The sequence below is a fragment of the Helianthus annuus genome, chromosome 10 (genome assembly GCF_002127325.2).
Source record: "Helianthus annuus cultivar XRQ/B chromosome 10, HanXRQr2.0-SUNRISE, whole genome shotgun sequence".
NCBI classification, from domain to species: Eukaryota; Viridiplantae; Streptophyta; class Magnoliopsida; order Asterales; family Asteraceae; genus Helianthus; species Helianthus annuus.
The window spans coordinates 110,346,740-110,364,910 of NC_035442.2; the positions used below are offsets into that span (position 1 = coordinate 110,346,740).

Here is an 18,171-nt window from a genome sequence, read left to right on the forward strand (position 1 = left end):
GCCTCCACCAACGTCGCTGCCACCGACCACCGCCACCCAACGTCGCCGCCACCACCACAATTCACCGTTGACCACCGCCATCGACCACCGCCACCGACCACCACTGTCGCCACCGCCCATCACGTTTGCCACCTGTCGCTGATGTCACAACCACCATCCACCACTGACACCCAGTCACTGCTGCCACCCACCACTGCCACTGCTGCCGCCACCTGCGCTACCACCTACCATCACTGTTTCCTACGACTACCACCCATCACCGATTTTATTCCCTCGTCTTTCCTTGCCAACCAAACAACACAATGTAATGATTTATTCTATTCCCACATAGTAGCCAACAAGACCATTGAATGGTAATGATTCATTTCATTTCTTTGTCTATTCCATTACGTCTTCCATTCCATTCACCCGTTCATTTTTTTACCCCATACCAAACAGACCCTAAATTTCTTCACACTAAACTAAATAATAAGGACGGGATATTTGTAATGCCAAATAAGGGAAATTTCTAGGTAACTTAAATTTTAGTAATTTTTATTTAGGTGACTATGCCTTTCTATAAACAACTTTTGATTTATGTCATTGTGCCTTTCTATAAACAAGTTTGGACCACTCCAATACCATTTGTTTCAAAAGCATTTAGAACCTTTCTAGAAAATTTGGTCCCAATATAACAACTTTAGGTGGGCATACATCTTTCCCAATTAAATGCGCATAGTAAATTAACGATTGAGTAAAATGTAATGTTCTTAAAAATGTTATTAGGGGTTGGGGTGGACGGGGATTTGTTTGTTAACCTTAAAAAATTCTAAATACACAATTATTATCTTATCAAACACTTACTCTTATTCAAATTAAAGTTTTTTTTTATCGCAAAGTACAAATTAACCTTTTTACTAAGTAATGATATTATACCTATGTAATATTTATTTTCAAGAGCTTTGGTCTCGATACCAGTAGATTTTCTTGACACTATAAGAGCCTAATCGTAAACAACTTTTACACGTGTTTATTTGGTAACTCTATTCCGTACAATATTGCAGCGAGAACAATTCCACTACTTCAGATTAGGTGTGCACAAAATAACGGTTAAATAATCGTAATTGGTTATTAACCGAAACTGTAACCGATTAATAACCGATTGAAGAGTAATCGGTTAGTGGTTATTTTTAACCGTCGGTTAGTAACCAGTTAGGGATTTTTTTAGAAATAACCGGTTATTTTTAACTGATGTACCAGCTAACTAACGGGGAAAAATCGATTTTTTTTTAAAAAACTGGTTACTTAACGAAAATAATCGGTTATTAACCAAACCAGTTAAAATAAATAAGCGAACCAGTTAAAGCAAAAATCTAAAATAAACCAACAGTTTAATTAACCGAATAGAAGAAATTAACCGGTTTGTGCACATCGACCTTAGATCCAAGGATCCATAATCCAACATTGACGAAAACACAAGAAATGAAGTTGGGCCTATAAAAAGGCCGGCCCAAGATATCGATTCGGCCCATCGTCCACTAGCGGCACACAAGCGTACAAGTATCTCCCCACTCTACCAAAAAACCCTAGATCTGCCTGCATTATTGCTGCGGGAGTAAACGCTTCGTATACAGGTAGTTACCTATATTTGCCTCTCTACTCAATTATCTTCATTCATGCTTTTTGTCTCCTTGATTTTGCTTTAAATACTCATTTTACTTATTATCTCACTCTAGATCCATATCAAAAGGCGATCGTTTGTTTCTTAAGCAATGGCCCTGGTAAGTTCTTTTTTTTTGTTTTAATTCGTGTTTATATTGTAATTCACGTTGCTGTTTTTGTTGATTCTGTGATGGATCTTTCTGTTGTTAGTGAAGTTAAATGATTTACGGTTCTGATTTGCATCTATACTGTATCGATTATGTTTAGGTTTTCTTTTAATTAATATAGATATATAGTTTTGTTTATGACGAGTTTGTAGGGGGTGTGCATGGGTCGGTTTGGATCTGTTTTGGTCAAAACCCATAACCTATAACTGTGATGTTGGTTAATGAATAATCATAACCATAACCAATCGGTTGGTTATGGTGGTTATGGTTAATTGGTTTTGATGGTTATAACGATCGGTTATGGGTTGGTTAAACATGAATTTACATCTAGCTAAAAATAACACAAAAAGTTTTTTGACCTTGAAATAAATTGTTATTACACTTTTCTATATAATAATATATTACATGGATTAAAAAAATACTATAATCTATAATATTAATACTGATTATTACCAAATATTTGAAGAAAAAGATATTATATAAACAATAAATTCAAACAAAATTTGACCAAAACCGCTATGATATAACTCACAAATTCTAACAAATATTTAACCGAAAGCATCAAATGTTAAAAAAATGGTGAAAAGTCCAAAATCCGACAAAAATATTACTTCATGTTGGCTCAGTTCGGTTATGGTGGTTATAGAAACATTGGTAACCATAACCGACCCACTACTTTCGGTTTTCAAAAAAACAATTAAACGACCCACCGGTTTTTAAATTTGGTTCGGTTTTGTTGGTTAATTCGTTTTTTTGCACACCCCTACTTTATTGTATATTTGTGACCAATATCTTGTTTTGCGTAATCGGTTGTTTTTATGGTTTTTGTAATGATTTTTTTTATCTTTGTATCTGAATATTTGATAAAATTCTTTAATTTTTTAATTTTTGTAAATTAGCTGCTTTTTAAGTAATGGACTTGAAATTGATGTAAGCTTAAGTAACTTGTCACTTCTTAGCATGGTTATTTGTGTGTATAACTGTATATATGTTTGCGTTTATGTGGTATTGTAGTTATAGGGATAAATTAAAGCTGGTATCTGTTTTCAAATCTTATGTTTTTATAGAGATAAATTTTATGACATTTACATCTTTTTATCTGATTAAATCTGCTTCATTTTTATTATTATTATTATTTAATTTTGTTTTTGATGATATTTTTCTAAGCAAAGGCCTTTTTAAAACTAGTTTACTGCTAATAGTGTCACTTAAATTTCGGGCTAGGTCTGAGTTGGTTATTTTTTTTGCATGTTGTGTTATTCTTTTATTTTATGAACATAATATTCTCTTGCTAGTATATATAGTGTGAAATGAGCTAATATGAGCCTTCCAACGTTTTGACTTTATTTCGTATGAAAGTATACATACACACGTATATTGTTTAAAGTTTTGTTACTGTTGCATATCCTTTTTGGCTGTGTTTTAACCAGTCTTGTTTTATTTTACATAGTAGTCAACTAGTCATCTTAGCTTTTGATTTATAGAAACTAAAATGTGTTGCTTGAGATCATTTGATCACCATATTTTTGTCAGTTAGTTTGATGAATTATGTGATTTGGTTGCAGATCTTTCACACTCCCTCGAAAAATAAGAACGTAAACAAGGCCCTAATTGCTGCAGAATATGTTGGTGTTGAAATCAAAATGGCTGAAAATTTTCAGATGGGTGTTTCAAACAAGACTCCTGAGTTTCTTAAGATGAACCCTATTGGAAAGGTATTGTTTTTTAGTTTTACACAACTTCGTTAAAAGTATTACGGTCTTATGATTTCTCATTGTTGTAGATTCCTGTTCTTGAGACTCCCGAGGGTCCTATATTTGAGAGTAATGCAATTGCTCGCTATGGTAAGCGATAATTTTATTTTAATTAGTTATGTTGGTTTTGTATGGTGGCTCTCATATTTTTATATTTTTTTTTGCTGCAGTTGCTCATGGAAGTTCTCTCTACGGGTCTTCCAAGATAGAATACGTTAGTTATTTTTCCTTTTTTGTGATACATAGATATTTGATATATATATCGGAAGCTTACATATATATATGTATATATATATATTCAAATATATGCACAGGGTCAAATCGAGCAATGGATCGACTTCTCTTCATTTGAGCTTGACGCACATATTAGTGGATGGTTATATCCAAGATTGGGATATGGCACCTACATTAAACCTGTTAGTTGCACTTTTTCTCTTTCATATCATTTATTCCTTTTGTAATTCTGATAAGGGTTTAAATGATTTATTTGAGTCTATGTTGTGAAGGCTGAAGAGAGCTCTATTGCTGGCTTGAAGAGAGGGTTCGATGCTTTGAACAACTATCTAGCTTCACACACTTTCTTGGTCGGTGACTGCGTCACTTTAGCTGACATCATCACAACATGTAACTTGGTGTTGGCTTTTCAACATTTAACGCCAAAGAGCTTCACGTCCGAGTATCCTCATGTGGAGAGGTACTTTTGGACCATGATTAACCAACCGAATTTCAGCAAGGTGTTTGGTGAGGTCAAGCAAGCAGACGCCGTTATACCTATTACCTCAGCAAAGAAACCCGAGGCCAAAAAACCCGAGCCCAAGAAAGAAGTTAAGAAAGAGGAGGCACCCAAGCCTGAGGTCAAAGCTGCTGAGGAAGAAGAGGCCCCGAAACCGAAGCCGAAGAACCCCCTCGATTTGTTACCTCCGAGTAAGATGGTTTTGGATGACTGGAAGCGACTTTACTCCAACACTAAGTCTAACTTCCGTGAGGTTGCGATCAAAGGTATATATTTATCTCTTTTAATTTAGAGTTAAATGCCATTTCGTTTCTTGAGATTTGGCCAGTTTTGTGATTTTCGTCCAAATGCTTGTTTTTCCACATCTTGATCCTAAAGGTTTGAAATTTTGCCATTTTCATTCGGTTGGTTAACTCCATCCTACTTCTCCGTCAAGTTAGGGGTATTTCTGTTTTTTTGGTTAACATAAAGGTTTGTTTTTCCACATCTTGATCCTAAAGGTTTGAAATCTTGCCATTTTCATTTGGCTGATTAACTCTATCCTTTTTCTCCGTTAAGTCAGGGGTATTTCCGTCTTTTGGACCTTTTGGATCCAGATACGGAAAAACAAACCTTTGGTTGAAAGTCGAAAAACTGGCCAAACCGTAGGGACGAAAATGACATTTACTCTTTGATTTAGTTATATTGAATTTTGAGTATGAAACTAATGAATTTTTTTGACACTTGCAGGCTTTTGGGATATGTTTGATGCAGAGGGTTATTCTCTTTGGTTTTGCGATTACAAGTACAACGATGAGAACACTGTCTCTTTTGTAACGATGAACAAGGTTGGTGGATTTCTGCAGCGTATGGATCTAGCTCGCAAATACGCATTTGGAAAGATGTTGATCATTGGAAACGAGCCACCATTCAAGGTGAAGGGTTTGTGGCTATTCCGTGGACCAGAAATCCCAAAGTTTGTAATGGATGAGTGCTACGACATGGAACTGTACGAGTGGACTAAGGTTGATCTTTCTGACGAAGCACAAAAGGAACGGGTGAATCAGATGATTGAGGATCATGAGCCTTTTGAGGGGGAAGCTCTTTTGGATGCTAAGTGCTTTAAGTGATCTTAAGTTATATCTTGTTGGAGGTTTTTGTTTCGGGTGTGATTTAGATACTTGTGAACTATGTTTTGTGATGTTTTAACATACTATAAGAATTCCAGTTTTGATTTTTGAATGTTGTCTGTTGGGTTGGGTATATTAGTTTATGAAATAATCCAAATCTATTTTGACTGTCGTCAAATTTAGTTTCAAAAATAGTGTACGTTAATCTTTGTGAGTTTTAGCAGAATTTCGTGATTCATGATTCATGGCTGCCATATCCAAAATCCTCCTTCCATTGCCCCTCCGCACATCTCCAAACCTAAACAAAACCCAACCTGCATAATCGCATCAGCAACTTTTACGGACTGAAATCTGTTTGTTTAATGTGGATTAACCAACTGAAATCGGTCGTTTATGTTTACATGTTCAATCAGTTGTTTACCTCCCATTTTCCAAGTTTAGGGCAATGTGTACATGTTTTTGCTGTATGTCCTTACTCATCTCCTTCTAGGGATGTAATGTTCGGTTCGGTTTTTGGGCAAAACCGAAACCGAAATCTCGGTTTTTAAAACCGGTTTCAGTTTTTTCACTGGTTTGGTTCGGTTTTTCGGTTATTTCGATTTTTGAAACAAAATTATGTAAAAATTCAAAAATAAAAAGTATAATTTAAAATTTAAGAATCTTTCTTATATATTTACATTTAAGTTGTTATTCTTTCTTATATTTTTAAAACAACACCAGTGACTTAATTAGAACACTTTTAAAACTTGGTTACTATTCCGTGAAATATTCCCTTAATAATTTTTTTAATTAATGATGTTCATCTAAACCTAACCTTCTAATCTATTTTTTATGTTTCTCGAAAATAAATAATCTCAATTATAAATAAACATGTCAATGTTTTTATTATAAATACTTAATATTTAAGAATAAATGCTTTTATTATAAATACTTAATATTTAAGAATAAAATTAATAATTTCTAATAGTATGGGTTAAACACTTAAAGAGCTTAAGCATAAAAATATATGTTTTTTTCGTTTCGGTTCGATTCGTTTTTTTCGGTTATTGAAAATGGTTACCTGAAAACCGAATCGAAATTTTTGTTTATTAAAAATCCGAAAACCGAACCGTCGGTTCATGTTTCGGTTCGGTTTTGTCGGTTATTTCGGTTACGGTTCTTGGTTAGTTCGGTTTTGTGCTCACCCCTATCTCCTTCACCGGATGTTTTATTTTTTAAACACTAGTGAGTTTTGATATCTAGTCTAAAAGTTGGCTACAAAGTCCAAATTTTCTAAAAAAGTGCAAAAGTAATAAAACACTAAAATGTCAATCATAAAACAAACCCAAAACCTACAAACAACAAAACAAAGATTATTAAAACATCATATATGTCGGTTGTGTTTTGTGGCTTGGATGATAAGACTCTAATTATCGAATGACAGACATTATTGTGTTTTATGTTGATTGGCATGTTGTGTTTTATATTCATAGTTCTACAATTGTATGTTTAAAGTTTTTATAGACTATTATGATTTGAATATGGTATTTTAGTGGTCTTCACTCTATTATTTGTGAGTTTTAAATGTGTTTTATGGCTAAAATCATAGTTTTTATGACTTTTTACACTTTTTAGGAAATTTAAACTTTCTAACTGAATCTTACCCTTGATATCTATTCATTTATGAATAACTGCTGGGATTTTTTTATGCTTTATACCATTTTTTAAAATATAGTTGTTATGGGGAGAAATTTTGAAATTTGTTGAAGTCGTTAGGGCCTGTTAGGTCGGTTGACTAGGGAGTTGTGAGTTCTCGATCTAGGTGGGGAGTACTCGGAAAGTATTGGACATGTAAATTATAAAGAAATTAATTTTCAGGAAGATATACATACGTCAAATATTATAAGTATAATAGTATTTAAAAAATGTGTGAATATAAATATAAATCAAAATTTTACATGTTAAAATACTAAAGTATTTTAAAAAATAATATTCATTTTTTAATATTATAGACATGGTAATCATCTAATTCACAACTTCCAAAGGTATCTCCGTTAAAAAAGAGAAAATTGCACTTTTCATTCTTTATGTTTCAACAAAGTTAAAGGCGTTATCTTTTAACTATAAAAATTATAATGTCTATTCTTTATGTTTTCACATGATTGCAGACGGTCTTCATTTTACCTAACTCAATCAAACTTTTAACGTTAAGTCTAAGCATGTGCCTCTCACACGAGAACAATATCATTTTTTACAACATTAAAAGAAAACCAAAACACTAAAAGAAAACTAGAAATAACATTCTTCCTCTCTCTCTCAGTGTGCAAGTGTGCAACACCCAAGAACCCCACCATGGATTCTCTTCAATTGCTAAGACCACACAAAAGCTACGTTGTAGATCTGGCGATTATGCAACATCAATCATATTAAAAAGTTGACGGTGGTTGTTAGGGGTTGGAAATAAGCTAGGTGGTGATTCAGATGAGGAGTTAGGGGTGTTTGGACTAGCTTTTTTTATCTAAACTTATAGCTTTTTTAGCTTATTTTTACAAAATAAGCACTAATGGATGTTTGGTTTAGCTTTTTAAGCTTATGCTTATTAGCTTATATAAGCTAATTCCAAGAAGCTTATGAGAATATGGTTTTTTAGCTTATTTGAAGAAGATGGTTTTTACTCATTACAAACAATGATATTATACCCCTTCCCATAATACAAAATAACTTAACAAACAACTAAAGATTAATTATTAATTATCAACTTGTAGAATATAAGCTAATCCAAACACTTAAAAATAGCTTATCAAATGAAAGAAAATAAGCATAAGCTACTTTAAAATATAAGCATAAGCCAAAAAAATAAAAGCTAGACCAAACACCCCCTTATGCTTATTTAGTTAAATAATATTATCATATTATTTTCATTAAATAACTTTAATATTTATTCCATTTAGTTTTAATAGGTTTGATTTCAATTTTTAACAAAAAGTTAAAAACAAATTTAAACCATACCAAAAGGTTTTGGTTTGATAGATAACTGAAAAAACCAAACAAAATAGCCATAAATAAATGGAATTCGGTTTTAAAAAGTTCCCTTAATCAAAGTTTCGTATTGCATGGCAACCCACTAGTATGCAATATATGTAAGAATTATTTTGTTTCCTTTTCTAATATTAAGTTACTAGTCTAAGATCCCGCGAGTTTCGCGGGTGGCTTAACACAAACATATAAATTAGTAAACTACAATGAGTTGAAAAAAGGAAGTAACGCAAAAATCACAAGTCATTAAAGACTTCTTTATACACCACATTTGACATTATTATTTTGCTACTACGTTTCATGAAGAAACTGCTCAAGTCAAAATCCATTACAATGGATGATAATTATAAAAAAAAAACAGATGCAGGACCTCATGTTCCATTTCATTCCTTCTTTAATCAGCACGAAGTTAAACAAATATATATCTAAAACCAAATTTTTTTCCAGCAACCGAAATGATTAAATGCAATGAAGGGTAAAAAACCTTATCGAACCAATTTCATGATCAAATGAGCGCCCGGACCCCAACTTGTTGCATATCTCTAAGCTTCCAAACTGGCATATGAGAACCTTCTTCTGCCTCCGTAAGCTGCATCGCCCACAAATAATGAACTGTGTGGATAGTATCCTGCAAAACCAAATCATTGACCAACAGGGTCAAAGTCAAAGACAGTCAACCAACGAAAGCATGACCTTCTTGACACTGAAACTTGTAGCAAATTACCTTGCCTCCTTCTGTTATTTCACCAAGTCTATCTCATACATAATACACCTGTTTTGTATGAAACTGTACAACCAAAGTTACCCCAACTCAGTACAAACTTAAGTACCTTTTTTTTTCTTTTTTTAATCAAATTGAAAAAATTGCGTACCCCGACAATAATTAAAGGACTGTCGCCCATCATTTTGGTCTCTCTTATGTCGACTTCAGATATATGTAATATCTGCATCATTAGAGACATTAGCAAATTCAGCCACAACTCTTAACTTAAAATCTACTGTATTTGTTCTTTGCTTTGTGGAATATATAAGTAATTAACGACTAACCTTGTTGTCATAAAAAGTGCCCTGCATCTCACAAACTTGATACTCGGCTTTACATCTCTCAATTATTTCAGGGGAACAATATTTCTCCAGTACCTCGGTTTCTCCTCTGATGTAGGCCTTGAGGACGGATTTCACAATTTCTTGGACATCAGACACAAAGTCAGTACTAATGAAATCATTACTATGGTCTTGCCTCCTAAACACTAGCATGAAACTAAAAAACTGAGCATACGCAAACACTCTTGTAGGTTAATAATCAATCTTGAAGCTAAATAAACATCTATATTAAAGGTTTATCACATGAAAATCACATGGTCAAAGAAAGTTTAACGACTAATAGTCGAATGAAAATATTACTCTTGAATAATGACAAAACTAAGGGAACTGTATAGAAAAATCAATGATTCAATTGTACCATAATTTGTAATTGTGGCATTGTTTGTTTCACGCCTAACTGGCTTTTAAGTAGAATTGAGAAAACAATCACTCGGATGAACGACTTACACATTCCAATATAATGAACGAACTTTAGTTGAGACTAATAACATCAATAACAACTCAATATAATCTTGAATTTCTAACTCAAACACTATCAATCCTTAACTTCCTGTCAATCACATACATAATTAGATTCATTAACAACAGAAACCGAAATAAAAAAACACAAAGAACCAATAAATACGTAGCTGAAAACTGAAAAAAAAAAAGGATATAAACTTACTATATTTGCATCATAGAACTCAAAGGACTTATCCAGCACAAACAACAGTTTTTTGCAAAAGCTTCAGATAATCGATCACATCAGTTTGAAAGCCAGGTACCTGTATAGTTGAGATGATTTTCAGTTTCTATATCCTCTTCAACAAATGGTTGTCTTTGAACTCTTAAAAACACCTTCTACAGGGTCTAAAACCAATAATTATTAAAATGAAATTTTTTTTTTTAAAAAAAGGCCAAAAATTATCTATTGATACATTCAAACAAAACTTGAATATTATATAAAACTACTGCCTTTCTCTTCCCTTTTTAACATGCTTTTCTACACCAATCACATTACATAAACATAAAAGTAAGCTCTGCAGCTCAAGTGTACATTTCCAAGAATCACACCTTACTAAGCTCTCCAACTCATGTTTATCTTGTCCCTAAATATCAAAAGATATCAATAATCAAATCCATTTATATGCAACAGATCAATCAAAAAAGTTGTACACAATGCATGAACATTTGTACCCCGCAACATATCCTAAATCTTTAACCTTCATGTGATTCAAGATTTTCAAGAAATACAAATTGTATAAGTTAAAAACAAACTTTTACCATTCACCTAGCTTGCATATTATTATAATATTAGAAGCTTCAAAGCGAGGCCTAGATGAGAATTAGGGTTTGGATACGGCTGAATAAGGATGGATGGTGATATTGAAACACGAACTGCGATTTCAGAATCATAATCGGAAAAACATGAAAACATTTTCTTTGTTTATTAATTCAAGATTATCCAGGTATGGAAGACAAAACATCAAAAGAAAAAAACTTCCCTTGTTGCTTGCAATCAAAAGCGAAGAGTTCTAGTGGTAGGTCCGCCTGAACTTCATCGGTACCCTCCACTTTTAGCAATTTTCTACAAAACTGAACCATTCAAATCAATTAACTACTCTGTTTCTCGACTTCTTTCTAATCCAAGTCACCAACACCATCTACAACAAAATCAACATCATCATTTTGTTTTAAATCATTAGAGAACTTAAGTACTTTTTTTTCTTTTTTTAATCGAATTGAAAAAATTGCGTACACCGATAATAATTAAAGGACTGTCGCCTATCATTTTGGTCTCTCTTATGTCGACTTCAGATATATGTAATATCTGCATCATTAGAGACATTAGCAAATTCAGCCACAGTTCTTAACTAAAAATCTACTGTATTTGTTCTTTGCTTTGTGGAATATATAAGTAATTAACGACTAACCTTGTTGTCATAAAAAGTGCCCTGCATCTCACAAACTTGATATTTGGCTTTACATTTTAAACAGTAGCTAGGGCATCCACATGTGACCTCCGCATACCCATCACTGCTAATCTTAAACCCATAAATCTTCCTCACTTCTTCCTCGTTATACATCTCCTTCAACGCCACCACCTCTTCCGCCATCTCTCTCTTTCTCTGTTGACCATAACCATACATATAACATATAATGAGAATTATTATTTCAATTTCATACAACAATTGATTGTGAAAAAGAAACTTACTCTTCAAGAAATCGAGGTTTCCGGTAACTGCAGCATTCAACAACCGTTGGATCTTTTTCTTTCACTGAAATCAAAATTGGATAACTAAGTAGGTACAATTACAAAACACCGTAAGCATATCCAAGTTTAAGTTATCCGGAGCACCTGCTATTGCCAAAAAAAAACATGAAAACCGCACATGCTAGAAAAAAATTGAAAACAACTGTTGGTGTTGTAACTTTTGCCTATATATTTAAGCAAACTAATTACAAGAAAATATAAGCATAAGATACCTGTTGCGCCTCCTGTTTGACATGCGTCCCTGCATAACAGAAACGGCCATTTCATATTAGTTATTAACCAATAAACATTACTGACCGACCAATTGGAGAAGGCTTGACATATATTAAATAATGGAACTTTATAAACTCGTTGTCAATACACTTCAAAACTGATTATTAAATATATATGTTTGGGAGTATTGTAGTTAGAGAAATTGCTCTTCATCAATCCAATCCAATCCAATCGTACCAAAACGTATCAACTGCGAGTCAAAGTTATTATTATGACATCGATTGCTCTTCATCAATCCAATCCAGATTACATGTATCTGCAAATTAACTCAATCCAGAAATTTCACCATTATTTTTTTTTTCAATTTGACTCTTTATATCTTTAAATTGTTTGATTTTTTCTTCTTTTTTTAATTCCAAATCTTCTACCAATGGTGTCAATAAAGACCCTGTAATTTAACTGCAAAATAGATTATTGGTTATAATTCTTGCTATATTATCAATTCAATCAGTTTTTATCAATCATACTCGTTTAAATCTTCAACAAAACGACATAGATGTATCATCTATGCTAACTAATCTAAAATTAATAGGATCACTCAAACAGGGTAGGGGAAATAATACAAAAAAAATGCGAACTTGAATGAGGCGAGTAACAATTTGAATCAAAAGAAAAAAAACTAAAAAAATCTGAAACATATCTGTTGCGATTGAGAAACCGACGACTGATTAAGGGTTCCAACAGAAAGAGATGCAAACCCTAATGGAAGAACAAAGGAATGGTGAATATAGATCTAACAAAAAGAACTTCATAAACGAAATAAGAACACTTAAATTACCTTGAAAGAATCACGCATACAGGTGGTGGTGGCGGCGTTGATTAAGCTCGTATGAAGATTTAGGGGTTTTTTCATCAGAAGATGCTGTGATTCTCTCATGTTTAGGGCTCAATCAATTTTGAAAGATGAAGCAGATACAGAGGTTGTAGCCCGTGGAAAAACAAAACATGGGAAAGATTGAGGGTTTATAATTTGATTATAGGACCTGCAAGAGAAGGATTTCATAACTATGGAAAGATTGAAACTGATGGAGAGAATTTATGGGAGGCGGTATATGATTTGAAGGAGAATTAAGAGATGGCGTCTAAATTCCCAATTCTCTGGCTAGAGAGAATAGCCTCATCAAATTAAATAGTCAGCCATTATTTTGCTTTAGTATAAGAGATAGATTATAGAGTATATATTAACTTATCATCTTTTTCCGTTCTAGTTTTCGAGTCTTGTTCGAAGTCATTCACAGCAAGAACAATGGTGCCAAAAAGTCAAAAAAAACATCACCATCCAATGGTCACGATCCACCAAAGAATGGCTTTTTGGAATAGGTGGAATGGTCTGCATGTGACGCGTGTAGTTTTTTTTCAAACATAAACATCAAAGAAGATGCCTGGCCTGTTTCATTTATAATAATAATCTTGCTTTTGGAGTAAAAGTTCTTCTGTCATTGATTTTGCTTCAAACACTGAGTTCAGTTGTGGAGATCGAGAGCTATGACTCTTGTAAGACTTTCGTTTCAATTTGTGTTTATTTTGTTTCGTTGCTCTTTTATTATGCTTCTAATTTGATGATGAATCTTTCTCTTCTTATTTAAATTAAACGGATTTTTTGGGTTCTGATGTTTATTTTTCTTCTAACCAATCCAGCTATTTACTCTTGTTTGTTTATGATGTGCAGACATCAGTCGACTTTTATCCCTTGTATTTTTGTCACTCAATTTTGACTTTTTTCGTATAATCGATTGGTTTTTTTTTTTACTGATTTTTTGACCTTTGCATATGACATTTAAGAATTTATTTAAATCTTAAGCAACCTCAGTTTTGATACAATAAAACCAAGTGTGTATGTTGCTTTGATGATAACAATACTTTTTGTGTCAATTAGTCGCCCTCATCATCTCAGTAAATTTCATTAATAGCAAAACTATGGTAGTGTCTGATAACAATACTTCCAATAAGACCCGGCTCAATAGTAGTTTTGTATCAAGCCTTTGGACATAAGACACATAACACTCAACAATTGGGACAAAAGCCGATTAGAGCATGTACCCTTATCTTTCGGCTATCAACGCCACCAAATGATGCATGATTAATCATCCCTCGTTTTTAACGATATTTTCATGAAATTAGTAAAATAACGTTAAAATTAGTTCACTTTCACTTTGCCCCCGAGGGCTCACACATTTTGTGTCAATTAGTATGTTTGATTATTTGATGTATAATGTGACATGGTTGCAGATCATACATTCTGTAAAACAAAGTAAGAATGTGTACAAGGCACTGATTGCTGCAGAATATGTCGGTGTCGAAATCAAGGTGGTTGATGATTTTGAGATGGGTGTTTCAAACAAGACCCCAGAGTTTCTTAAGATGAACCCTATTGGAAAGGTATTGTTTTTTTTCCTTAAATCTAAGTTAATATGAGTCGGATTATACCGGGTACGTTTGTTTGTTTGTCCAATCAACAATTGTTGATGAATGTACAAAACTTTATTAAATCGTTTACAGTCACGATTTTTCATTGATGTAGGTTCCTGTTCTTGAGACTCCTGACGGGCCTATATTCGAAAGTAATGCAATCGCACGCTATGGTGAGAATGAGATATAAGTTTATTTTTGTAGTTTTGTTGGTTTTGTATGGCGGTTCTTATTTTATATCTTCATGTTGGTTGCTGCAGTTGCTCGTGGAAGTTTTCTCTTCGGGTCATCCCCAATAGAATATGTTAGTTATATTTCTTATATGCTAATTTTACGCGATACATGGATAATTATTACATATATACTAAGCTTATATATTTCGTAAAATATATATATACAGGGCCAAATCGAGCAATGGATTGACTTCTCTGCATTTGAGTTTGATCTGAATATTAGAGGCTGGTACATACCAAGATTGGGATACGGCAACTACATTAAACCTGTTAGTTGCTCCCTTTTTTCGGACCCCTATTTCTTTTTATATGTTTGATATATTTTTCTATCCTGTTGACTCTGTTTTGAAGGTTGAAGAAAACTGTATTTCTGGCTTGAAGAGAGGCCTTGATGCTTTGAACAAGTATCTTGCTTCACACACTTTCTTGGTCGGTGATGGCATCACCTTGGCCGACATTATCACGACATGCAACATGTTTATGGCTTTTAAATTATTAACACCAAAGAGCTTCACGTCGAGAGGTACTTTTGGACCATGATTAATCAACCTAATTTCCGCAAGATAGTTGGTGAATTTAAGCAAACAGAAGCTGTTATTCCTCTTTCTTCCGCAAAGAAAACGGAGGCGAAACCAAAACCCGAGCCCAAGAAAGAAGTTAAGAAAAAGGAGGCACTGAAGCCCGAGGTCAAAGCTGCCGAGGAAGAAGAGGCACCGAAGCCTAAGCCGAAGAACCCGCTTGATTTATTACCTCCGAGTAAGATGGTTTTGGATGACTGGAAGAGGCTTTACTCCAACACCAAATCTAACTTCCGTGAGGTTGCGATCAAAGGTGTATATATTTACTCTTTTTTACTTTTTTGTTGTAATTATATTATTACATTTGAATATGAAACTTGGGTATTTTTGGGCACTTGCAGGGTTTTGGGACATGTTTGATCCAGAGGGTTACTCACTCTGGTTTTGTGATTACAAGTACAATGATGAGAACACTGTCTCTTTTGTAACGATGAACAAGGTTGGTGGATTTCTGCAGCGTATGGATCTTGCACGCAAATACGCTTTCACTCACCATATTTTATAAGACCAAATGCTGATAGCCATATGATACATCCAAGAATGTATACAACTTGTTTAGGGAGGGAGATACAGGAGTCAATGGGTTCAATCAAGATCAGAATAATAAGCCACTGCTTACATATATATAATATAACTATCCATTGGTTAGTACATTACACAAAAGACCAAGCCCCAAATAAACCTTACAAATCTTCACTAGATGATTGAGGGGCACTTTGATTTAATTTCTACCTATTAGTTAGAGACTTAAAGCTAACATTAACCATATCCATTGATTATCTAGCTACCGATACAGACTAAACACGCGTCTTTTAGCCTTCTTTTCACCGTCTTCAACATGGGGAAGAGTTGCCTTATACACTCCATCCTGCATCTCTCTCTTGATCATACAATGCTCCGTACAGAATCCCTCAGGCACACGAACCCCAGCAATATAGTGCTCATCTTCGCGTTTCCCTTCAATAATCAACGTATCATACTCAAACCCCAAATCCACGTCCTGTATCTCGAACCCGGGCATGTTCAATGACACACACAATCCCTCTCCAGTCACCACTATATTCTCCACCCCAGGCAAATTCCCTTTCATATATATGCTCTCCCCAGTATCCTTCTTATACATTGTGAAGGACTTACTCTTCACCCCCGGGTGGGCTATCACTTCGCAAAGTTCCTTTCCTAGATCCGATCTATCAAACACAACTGTAACCATTCACAAAACAACAATAAGTATAACATTGTTTCTAGAACTAATATCAATTGCAACTAAGATATTAATTATTAGTACCACAGTAAGGCGTAGGGCGAGGGAGCTTAACCATGGTGTCAACGAAATCAGGCATGATGTAACTATCGGTGTTTTTGAGTACCGGAAGAGTTATATTAAACACTCCTTTCGAAATCAACACATTTAATTTACCGTTTAGGTCAAGGTTAGGGGGTAACTTAATGCCTGCAAGGTAAATTTGTTTGGTGATACTTGTTTTGAGATAGATGAGTAAGTTGTTGTCCACAACAAGCTCCCTATAAGCAACTGCTTGATCTCCCCCCTTTGGCATTCGTAATCCGGGCATTTGTATGGATAGGCAGGGGCCGTTTTCGGTCTCCGTTTTCGACATCCCGGGCACGTTTACGGTCAGCTCTTCATCGTTGGCCACGGTGATTAGCATGGACGGAACTCCCGCCATGTTATCCATTTGGTATTTGAGAAATGTGAGGTCGAATGTGACTGAAATCGGAAAGGAAAACATTAACAGAGAAGAAATTTTAACATATATAGATGTTATAGGTTAAGAAGAAAGCGGTACCTTTGGGTGGCGTATTATCCGCCGGAGAACAAAACGACCTCATCGAGTGTTGACGGTATGCAGAGACAGCAAAGGCTACCGCCGGACGGAAGCGGAGAAGGGAGGTTGTGAAGCGGAGTAGGGAAGAGGCCATGATTTTGGGTGAAATTTTAGAAGCACAGTCGCCTGTGTGAAGTTGCTTGGAGAGGAAGGGTAATTTCTTTAATGTTATTGCCAACAACAAAATTGCATTTTCATTTTCAATTTCCCGTATAAAACAAAATACATCTTACACCATGTGTAGTGGTAATGGACGTTTTACGTCATGTGCAGCTCAGTCAGCAATGAGATATTATAAGACGTTTTCTAAGATGAGTGTAGTGAGAATGTGGGCATTATGGTGTAATAGAATTAAATTAGAAAAAAAGAACCATAAAATGTTATTGGACAAAAAAGGCATGGAAACAGATGATTGGCCAAAACCTTTTGCTCGAAGGCGTTGAATTAACAACGCTCCAGCCCAAAATCACCAAAAAACACCCATGGGGGCGGAAGCTAGGGCGTTTGGGGGCGTTTATTTGTAAAAAAACGCCAAAAAAGGCACCACTGCGATTGGTCTTAGGGCATGTCATCCACCACATCTAAGGTTATTCGATTTGCGTAAGAGAATATGGTTCTATCACACAGGTGTGTGCAGTGGGGTTATACTCTTCAATTATATATATATATATATATATATATATATATATATATATATATATATATATATATATATATATATATATATATATATATATATATATATATATATATATATATATATATATATAGAGGTTAACGTACGATGAGACCTATTGTACGTTACACTTTATATATGTGTGTGTCTATGCATGTGTGTGTGTGACAAATTGTCGTATGGCGCCGTTATAATTTTCACAGAGGAGGCCGGAATCCGGGATATGGTGCCCCTCGGGGCGGTGTTTGCCGGCGCCATAAGGCACTATGGCGGGGGGTGGCTCCATACCACCTGCGATTATAGAAGGTCTTATATATATATCTAGGAAAAAATAATACTGTGTTGTTAGGCATGTGACCTTATACGCGAAACATATCA

General features: G+C 34.4%; 3 protein-coding genes and 1 pseudogene across 18 annotated transcripts; 2 read left to right on the forward strand and 2 right to left on the reverse strand.

Moving 5' to 3' along the window:
- The first annotated feature begins 1,502 nt into the window (after positions 1–1,502).
- On the forward strand, positions 1,503–5,516 carry LOC110885476 (elongation factor 1-gamma 2). Its single transcript, XM_022133188.2, has 8 exons — positions 1,503–1,613; positions 1,716–1,760; positions 3,374–3,523; positions 3,592–3,652; positions 3,733–3,776; positions 3,877–3,978; positions 4,069–4,561; positions 5,025–5,516. The coding sequence occupies exons 2-8, from the start codon at positions 1,752–1,754 to the stop codon at positions 5,402–5,404; spliced, it is 1,239 nt and encodes a 412-aa protein (XP_021988880.1). The 5' UTR covers positions 1,503–1,613; positions 1,716–1,751; the 3' UTR covers positions 5,405–5,516.
- Positions 5,517–8,688: 3,172 nt separating this feature from the next.
- Positions 8,689–13,244, reverse strand: LOC110885479. Of its 16 annotated transcripts, none has more exons than XR_004869008.1 (12): positions 12,829–13,237; positions 11,990–12,749; positions 11,718–11,781; positions 11,437–11,631; positions 11,262–11,333; positions 10,577–11,166; positions 10,188–10,287; positions 9,971–10,073; positions 9,467–9,606; positions 9,292–9,363; positions 9,144–9,206; positions 8,689–9,047 (listed from the first exon to the last, which is right to left on the reverse strand). XR_004869008.1 is itself a non-coding variant. In XM_035978485.1 (8 exons), exons 1-6 carry the CDS (start codon positions 12,925–12,927, stop codon positions 11,595–11,597), a joined length of 345 nt encoding a protein of 114 aa, XP_035834378.1. In that variant the 5' UTR covers positions 12,928–12,947; the 3' UTR covers positions 10,932–11,098; positions 11,264–11,333; positions 11,437–11,594. The 16 variants fall into 16 exon arrangements, 3 of the variants coding, with proteins under 3 accessions (XP_035834378.1, XP_035834377.1, XP_035834379.1); XR_004869007.1 differs by lacking the exon at positions 9,971–10,073 and having other exon boundaries at positions 10,577–10,611; positions 10,787–11,166; positions 12,829–13,220; XR_004869012.1 differs by having other exon boundaries at positions 11,990–12,018; positions 12,829–13,212.
- Positions 13,245–13,273: 29 nt separating this feature from the next.
- LOC110885477 lies at positions 13,274–15,932 on the forward strand (annotated as a pseudogene).
- LOC110885478 lies at positions 15,866–17,241 on the reverse strand. The gene is made up of 3 exons (XM_022133189.2): positions 17,079–17,241; positions 16,559–16,999; positions 15,866–16,473 (listed from the first exon to the last, which is right to left on the reverse strand). Exons 1-3 carry the CDS (start codon positions 17,209–17,211, stop codon positions 16,055–16,057), a joined length of 993 nt encoding a protein of 330 aa, XP_021988881.1. The 5' UTR covers positions 17,212–17,241; the 3' UTR covers positions 15,866–16,054.
- Between the last annotated feature and the right edge of the window lie 930 nt (positions 17,242–18,171).

Coding starts and splice junctions, on each gene's coding strand:
- LOC110885476 (XM_022133188.2), top strand. Junction 3,524..3,591: donor AGATGAACCCTATTGGAAAG/GTATTGTTTTTT, acceptor TCATTGTTGTAG/ATTCCTGTTCTTGAGACTCC. Junction 3,979..4,068: donor ATGGCACCTACATTAAACCT/GTTAGTTGCACT, acceptor TATGTTGTGAAG/GCTGAAGAGAGCTCTATTGC.
- LOC110885479 (XM_035978486.1), bottom strand. CDS start 12,927: ATGAGAGAATCACAGCATCTTCTGATGAAAAAACCCCTAAATCTTCAT. Junction 12,307..12,828: donor GTATGCGTGATTCTTTCAAG/GTAATTTAAGTG, acceptor GTTAATTTGCAG/ATACATGTAATCTGGATTGG. Junction 11,782..11,861: donor TTTTTTTTTGGCAATAGCAG/GTGCTCCGGATA, acceptor TTTTGATTTCAG/TGAAAGAAAAAGATCCAACG.
- LOC110885478 (XM_022133189.2), bottom strand. CDS start 17,211: ATGGCCTCTTCCCTACTCCGCTTCACAACCTCCCTTCTCCGCTTCCGT. Junction 17,000..17,078: donor GGATAATACGCCACCCAAAG/GTACCGCTTTCT, acceptor TTCCGATTTCAG/TCACATTCGACCTCACATTT. Junction 16,474..16,558: donor TCGCCCTACGCCTTACTGTG/GTACTAATAATT, acceptor GAATGGTTACAG/TTGTGTTTGATAGATCGGAT.